The following is a 7,881-nucleotide window of genomic DNA, read 5'->3' as shown; positions in this document are numbered from 1 at the left end:
GGCATGAGCAACACCTTCAATGTGGCTGACCTATTACCATTCACAAGTGAAGACGCTTCAGAGTCGAGGATGACTCCTTTTCAAGGGGGGGGGGGGGGAGGATGATATGACCACGCCATCAAGTAACATGTTACAACCTCCAATTCAAGCTACACCAACTCAACTACCACCTACATCGACACCAGCCCAAGTCTTTGATGGACCGATTACACGTAGTCGAGCAAAGAAGCTACAACAAGAGGTGAACGTGCTACTTTATGAAGTTCATCTTAATATTAATGAGAAGTATATACTGCCTAAGTCGTGCACGTTGCTATTGCTCAGGTTCACCAAGGAGGATGGCGTGGTCTGCCAAGATCCATCCGCCTGTTTGCGCGTTACCCGTCGCATGCCCATCACGTGTCGCCGGGATTTGCCTGCAAGTCATGCATCACCCGTTGTGCACCACTATCTTCTTGTTGTTGTCGTTTTTGGTTCTTCATGTCACCGCTGCCACCGTCGCAATAGTCTTTGCTTTGTCATTTTCTGTTTTGCACACTATGTTTTGTAAAAAAAAGGAAAACAAAATGTTGTCCTCCTCTAGTCATGTATCCCTTCCTCGTTGTTCGATGCTTTTCAATGACACTAACTATCCAGATTGGGTTCTTCAGATACGCCTTTATATGCGTGGGCTGTGGCTTTGGGATTTTCTTACTAGAGTGCTTCCTTGTCTGGCTTGTTCTCTTGTTCCCGCCTCACCTATGATCTCTGATCAGACTACTGAGGAAGAAAATCGACGAGTGATTCTTGATCACGAAGATGCCAAGGCATCCTTTGAGGCTCAGTTCACTGCTTACAAAACATGGCAGGATGAAGATGCCCGTGCATGCTCTATTCTTGTCACCAATATGCATGAGCGCTTTGCTAGTGATGTCATTGGTTTGGACATTGCTCAAAAGATGCGGGATTTTCTTCATCAACGCTACGAGCCTACTAGACAATCCACTTTTCTTGCTGCTATACGCCAGGAGCAGGCCTTGTAGCAGGGTGACTCTACAATTGATGACTTCTTTGATCAGATGTTTGTTGTGTGGCATCAACTTGACACTTTTGGACCACAGCTATCTCCTAGCACATCAGTTTTGTCATGGTCAGAAGACTTATCTGGAGATTCATCGTGTCTACGACTTCTTGACGCATCTGCGGTCGAAGTTTGAGCCTCTTCGTGCTCAACTACTCGCTCGTGATCCCTTTGTGTCTCTGATGGATGCTCTTGTTGTTGTTCGTGCTTAGGAGGCTCGTCTTTGTATTGCTGGTCTTCTACAGCTACCTTCAGTTCTGGTTGCTCCTTCATTTGTGTCTCATTCTACTATCCCTCCATCAGTGGCGCCTTCTTCTAGGAGTGGTAGGGACGGTGATAGTCTTCATTGCACCTACTGTGACAAAAAATGGCCATGTGAAGACCTATTGTTTCTGGAAGAAGGATGATCTTCATCATGGAGGGCATCCTCCTAAGGGCGCTGGTGGCTCTTCAAGTACTGAAGGTTCTCAACAGGCTCTTACTGGTTCTAATACACAGGTGATTCTTATGCTGCTTCGTCGCCTTGCTATCTCTGCACCTGTTGGCGCTACTCGTTCTGTCACTACGACTTCTGCAACAACAGGTTCTGCTGCTTATGCTTCTCAGTCTTCTGGTGAGGGACCACCATCCACCTCAGGTACTTCTCCATGGATCTTTGACTCTAGTGCTTCTTTTCATATGACTCCTGATCACACTAGTCTTTCCTCCATTAGTCCTCCGTCTATTCCAATTACTGTTCAGACTACCGATTGTTCTCCGCTCTCTGTTGCAGGACGAGGCACCCTTCTGTCTTCATCTTTTCATGTTCCTTCTATTTCGTATGTTCCCAAACTAACCATGTAGCTTATGTCTGTGGGCCAGCTCACAGATCATGGCTACCGTGTTATTCTTGATTCTGACTCTTTCTATGTATAAGATCGCAGCACGGGTCTATACTGGCCCTTGCCACTGTGACTCTTAGTGTATTTGGAAGCTTGACTGGTTTCGTCTTCCTTCTGCTATCTCGGTCAGTCTTGTCGGCTCTGCTACAACTACTTCATCCACTTCGCTCTTCGCTTAGTGGCATCATCATTTGGGACACCTTTGTGGTGCGCATCTCTCCGACCTTATTCATCGTGGTCTTTTGGGGTCTGTCTCGGGTGACGTATCCTTATATCAATGTCAGGGTTGTAAGCTTGGCATACAGCTATAACTCCCCTATCGTTCTAGCGAGTCAGTGTCAAAGAATCCTTCAGATTGTTCACTCTGATGTATAGGTCCCAGCTCCCTCCGTTTCGAAAGAGGTTCATTGATACTACATAATTTTTATAGATGATTTCTCTCGCCACACTTAGATCTACTTTATGTCACATCGTAGCAAGGTTTTGTCCATCTATAAGAAATTTGCCACCATAGTTCGTACTCAGTTTGACACTATCATTCAGGTTTTTCGTGCTGACTCTGTGGGGGAGTAACTTTCTGGAGCTCTTCGCCACTTCTTTTTCTGAGCAGGGCACTCTTGCCCAGTTCTTGTGCCCTGGTTCTCATGCTCAGAATGGTTCTGCTAAGCGTAAACACCGACATCTCTTTGAGACTACTCGTGCTCTTTTGCTTGCATCATGTCCTGCCTCCCTTCTGGACTGAAGTTGTTTCCACTGCCACATATTTGACTAACATTCAATCTTTGTCTGCTCTTCAGTATGGGATTCCTCTCAAGTGTATGTGGCAAGACACCCAACTACTCTAGTCTTCGCCTTTTTGGTTGCGTGTGCTATGTTCTTCTTACCCCTCGTGAGCTCACAAAGTTGGCCGCTCTGTCTGTTGAGTGCGTCTTTATGGGTTATAGTGCTGAGCATAAAGGATATCGATGTTGGGATCCTGTTGGCCACCCAATGATAATTTCTCGGGATGACACTTTTGATGAATCTTGTCCTTTCTATTCTTGTCCATCCTCTGATGTTTCTTCCACATCCTTGGTTGAGCCACTTACTTTTCTGACTTTCCCTGATACCCTATCACCACTACCACTATCCCACAGCCGAGATTCTCTCCCTCGACATTACCCTCTGATGAGTCCTCTCTTGCCGTACCTCCTGTTTCTATCCTGGACTACAGGCCTCTTGTGGCACATGTCTACACACGTCGTTTGCCAATAATTGATTCTCCTGATGATTCGTCTTCTAGTGTGACATATCCTTCTTCATAGGCTAAGTCTGAGTCTCCTTGCTATGCCCTCTAGGACCTACGTCTTAGCTGCAACATGATCATGACTATGATGAGACTTTTGCTCCTGTGGCGCACATGACTATTGTTTGCACTCTTCTTGTTGTTGCCGCTGTTCGTCGGTGGTCTATCTCTTAGCTCAATGTGAAGAATGCCTCCCTTAACGGCGAGCTATATGAGGAGGTGTACATGCAGGCACCTACTGGTTATTTAGTCCCTGAGGGCATGATTTGTCATCTTTGCCGCTCTCTTTATGGACTCAAGCAAGCTTCTCGTGCCTGGTTTCAACGCTTTACTTTCGTGGTCACTGTTGCGGGCTTTTCTGCTAGCATGAATGATCCTGCACTCTTTGTCCATACCTCATCTCGTGGTTGGACCCTTCTTCTGCTCTATGTTGGTGATATGATCATTACTGGAGATGATTCTGCGTATATTGCCTTTGTCAAGGCATGTCTCAGTGGCCAGTTTCTTCGTTACTTCCTTGGGATTGAGGTCTCGTCTACACCTGAAGGTTTCTATCTCTCCCAGGAGAAGTATATTTAGGATCTCCTTGATCACGCTTCTGTCACTGATCATTGCACTATTGAGACTCCCATGGAACTCAATGTTCATCTCTAAGCCATTGACTATGAGCTTCTTACTGATCTCACTCGCTATCAACATATTGTTGGAAGTCTTGTTTACCTTGGGGTCACTCGACCTGATATTTCTTATGCATTGCATATCTTGAGTCAGTTTGTCTCTGCTCCCACTCAGCTTCACTATAGTCATCTTTTGTGTGTCATGTGTCATCTTCGTGGGACCATTTCTCGATGTCTTTTCTTCCTGCGCTCCAGTTCTTTGCAGCTCTAGATTTATTATGATGCTACTTGGGCCAGTGATTGTTCTGATCGACGATCACTTTCGGCCTACTGTGTCTTTCTTGGTGGTTCCCTCGTTGCTTGGAAGACTATAAAGCAGATTGCGATTTCTCACTCGAGTGCATAGGCCGAGTTGCGGCATATTGCGTTATTGACAACAGAGGTTACTTGGCTACGGTGGCTACTTAAGGATTTTGGTGTGTCTGTTTCTACCGACTCCACTTTCGTCTAACAGTACAGGTGCCATCAGCATTGTACACGATCCGGTGAAGCATGAGCTTACTAAAAGCATTGGTGTTGATGCTTATTATACACGTGCACAGGTTCAGAATGAGGTGATTACTCTTCAGTATATGCCTTTAGAGTTTCAGTTAGCAGACTTCTTCATAAAGGCACAGACCAGGGTTTAGCATAGTTTCTACCTCTCCAAACTCAGTATTGTTGACTCATCATGAGTTTGAGAGGGGGGAGGGGTTGTTAGATATGTAATTATCTTTTGCTTCCTTGTATAGTGCTGATAATCTGCCTTGTATTACGTCTGATTAGTTGTCTTGTATAGCACCTGATTATCTGCCTTTATGGCATCCTGTGCATTTATATATATGGGCCTAGATCCCTGATGAATACAAGTGCTATTCATAACAGAAACTTGTAATTTCAATATTGAAAGTAATGCTGATTAATTCATTCTGCAGGTACGAGGACGGATATCTTACATGCTCCAGAAAAAGTGAATTTGCGATCCTTAGAGACCAAATCATCAACAAAACGGAAAATGTTTTTCACCGGGCTGTCGTCTCAATTTTGGGAGAGTGTGGCATTGGAAAAACAACGCTTGCGAAGAAGCTGTACAATGACCCAGATATCATGAAACACTTTGAGGTTCATGCCTGGGTATGCCTTCCACCACATATCAGGTTTGGAGACTATGTAGAGATTATGTACAAGCAGGTCAGCTCACAGGTCCCAGAAGCACCTGAACAAGACGAAACTGTAGCATGTTCACCTTGCGATGGAGAGACCACCGATAAGGAACTTAAGCTTCTGCAGCACCTTCAGAACAGGAGGTACCTAGTTGTCCTTGATGGGTTGTCCAACACCAGTGACTGGAACTCTTTGTTCGGCGTGCTGCCAGATGATAACAATGGCAGTCGTATCTTGCTCACAACACCGCTCAGTGTGAAGGAAATTAATCATATAGGCCCACAGATTGCTCGCATTGAGCTACCTTGTCTTGATATAATACACGGTGAAGAGTTATTTTGTCAACGAGTTTTTGGAGCTAAGGAACCTCCACAAATTTATAGGAGCAAGGCTTACTATGAAAAAGTCCACCAGATATCAACAGGTCTTCCGCTGGCGATCATCGTGCTTGCAGGAATATTACGATCGAAGGTGATTCCCATGGAGTGGGATGATGTCTTTAAGCAACTCGAGTCCAATGGCCAGCCAAAACCAGTTAGAAGCATATGGTGTTTAGCGTTTGACGACTTGCCACACTACCTGAAATCATGCTTCCTCTACTTTGCGTCCATCTCGGAAAATGTTATTGTTTACCCTGATCGTTTGGTGCGTCTGTGGATTGCTGAGGGTTTTGTAGTGCCAAAGAAGGCAGAAACTCTGGAGGATGTTGGGTTTGACTATCTGAAAGAGCTGGTCTCGAGAGGGTTACTCCAGGTCATGGAGAAGGATGCTGGAGGATGCATCAAGCTGGTAACCATTCATAATCTTCTCCATTCCTTTGTGGAGTCTGAAGCACAAGACTCTTGTTTCCTTGAAATCCACCATCATGCAAATGTCCTAAATCCAAATGCAGTGCGGCGCCTTGCTGTACAAAACTATGTGGATACATATATTCACATACCTAATACATTCCCCAAGCTGCGTTCTCTTCTCTGTGATTTTGCAGAAGACCAACGTAGCAGCTCAAGCTTTGGAGGGCAGCAACCTCACTCATTATGGGGCAACCTTGCAGAGTTGTGCTTGAGATCCTGTGCCACTTCTAAGAGTGTTGGCTCAGATGTATTACATGGGCTCCACTTCTTACAAGGCTCCAGGTTCCTGCGAGTCATCGACCTGAATGGTCTAAAGATGCAAAAGCTGCCTAATGAGATTGGAAACATAATACACTTGAGGTACCTTGGAATTAGAAACAGCAACTTGGAGGAGCTCCCTTCATCCATGTCTAAGCTTGACAATCTCCAGACATTGGACGTACGGAGAACAAATGTGGGAAATATTGTTGATGAATTTTGGGAAATTCAAGCACTGAGGCATGTGCTCGCTGAGAAAATGCTGTTGCCCAAGTGCTTAGTACCCTTGAATAATTTGATGACACTCAATGGTGTGGTGCCTTTGAATTCATGGGATGAGAAACTCTGTCCCTTGAACTATATGATTTGTCTCCGATCACTGTCTTTGGCTGGCATTTCAGAACTCCATACCAAGGCACTTTCAGTTGCTCTGAAGAAAATGGAATTCCTTGTATACCTCAATTTATCAGGTGAAGTCCTTCCGTCTAACATGTTTACTGACTCAAGCATGCGCCGCCTCCAGGTCCTCATCCTGCATGGTAAGCTAGAAGGGCTTAATGTTTTGCTGAGTGACCGATATGTCCTGCCAAACCTGACCACGCTCCGTTTGCACAAATCAGAACTGTCACAGCTGTTTGTGGACAAGCTTGCCATGCTGCCGTGCCTTGCCGAGATGGAGCTCTTAGACAAATCATACACTGAGACAACTCTGTTCTTCCCTGAGAGGGGATTCCGGAGCCTAAAAAACCTGAAGCTTCAGAACTTGAATATACAGAAGTTAATGATAAAGCATGGAGCTATGCCAATGCTTTCCATCTTAGCCATGCATGGTTGTTGCAATTTAAAGATCCTTAATGGCTTGAATGGCTTGGAACATCTCCAAGAAGTGGTGATCTACAACATGGAAGAGACTCTAAAGCTTGTGGACAAGAAGCTTTTCAGCAAGATCAAATGCCTGGCTACCCCCACGATGGTAACAGGCCGAGAAGGGGGTACTGGTTTCTTGGTCAGAATGGCTATGCCCGCGGATGATAAGCAATGTATCCCAGTGGCTTTGGAATCACGCGGCAGTGATTTGGAGGATGCGGGTCCTGTTGTAGGGAAAGCAACTGATGACATTCAAGTACACTACGGTGCTGGTGCTTGGATCAGGTCATCCTCGGAGTAGCTTGTTTACAAACCAGTGTAGCAGACAAAGGTTTCCATGTTGTTTGCTTAGAAATCCCTTAAGTTACTGTTCTCCAAGAAATCCCATAAGTGGCAATGGAGATATTTGCCAAGAATAGATGGCGATTTAATTCCAGAATTTGCGGACGATGATATCTCCACTCTCATGTCATGTACTTTGACTTCCCGCATGCATTTTCAAGAACAATATAACTATAATAATGCTCTAGGTTCTGTGCACCAGTGCAAAGACCGGAAACTGGTTTTTCATTATGTAATGGTAAGGTGCAACGGTTCATTTGACACACGATATCAATTTTACTTATCACATGTAGAGATTAAACCATGATGGTAAAGATAATATATTTAATTTCATAAAGCAAAGTGCTTTACAATGCCAAACATCCAACATTACAACAATGTCTTGACTCTTGATTTCTAGTCCAAAACGAAAATAACTTCTTTACTATAACATCCAAGGGACATCTAGGTGCAGGAACATCCCATCTTTATATGAAAGAGCACTGGCCATAGCAAATAAGCATTCTGCGAAGCAGTT

General features: G+C 44.8%; 1 protein-coding gene across 2 annotated transcripts; it reads left to right on the top strand.

Moving 5' to 3' along the window:
* The first annotated feature begins 356 nt into the window (after window positions 1-356).
* On the top strand, window positions 357-7,668 carry LOC133926826 (disease resistance protein RPM1-like). Of its 2 annotated transcripts, XM_062372950.1 has the most exons (2): window positions 357-6,694; window positions 6,776-7,668. In XM_062372950.1, the coding sequence occupies exons 1-2, from the start codon at window positions 4,795-4,797 to the stop codon at window positions 7,321-7,323; spliced, it is 2,448 nt and encodes an 815-aa protein (XP_062228934.1). In that variant the 5' UTR covers window positions 357-4,794; the 3' UTR covers window positions 7,324-7,668. The 2 variants fall into 2 exon arrangements, with proteins under 2 accessions (XP_062228934.1, XP_062228933.1); XM_062372949.1 differs by having other exon boundaries at window positions 357-7,666.
* The last annotated feature ends 213 nt before the right edge of the window (window positions 7,669-7,881 follow it).

Source organism: Phragmites australis, chromosome 8, assembly GCF_958298935.1.
Source record: "Phragmites australis chromosome 8, lpPhrAust1.1, whole genome shotgun sequence".
Taxonomy (NCBI): domain Eukaryota; kingdom Viridiplantae; phylum Streptophyta; class Magnoliopsida; order Poales; family Poaceae; genus Phragmites; species Phragmites australis.
Note: the sequence above shows the minus strand (reverse complement) of the source record. Positions and strands in the feature narration are given on the sequence as shown.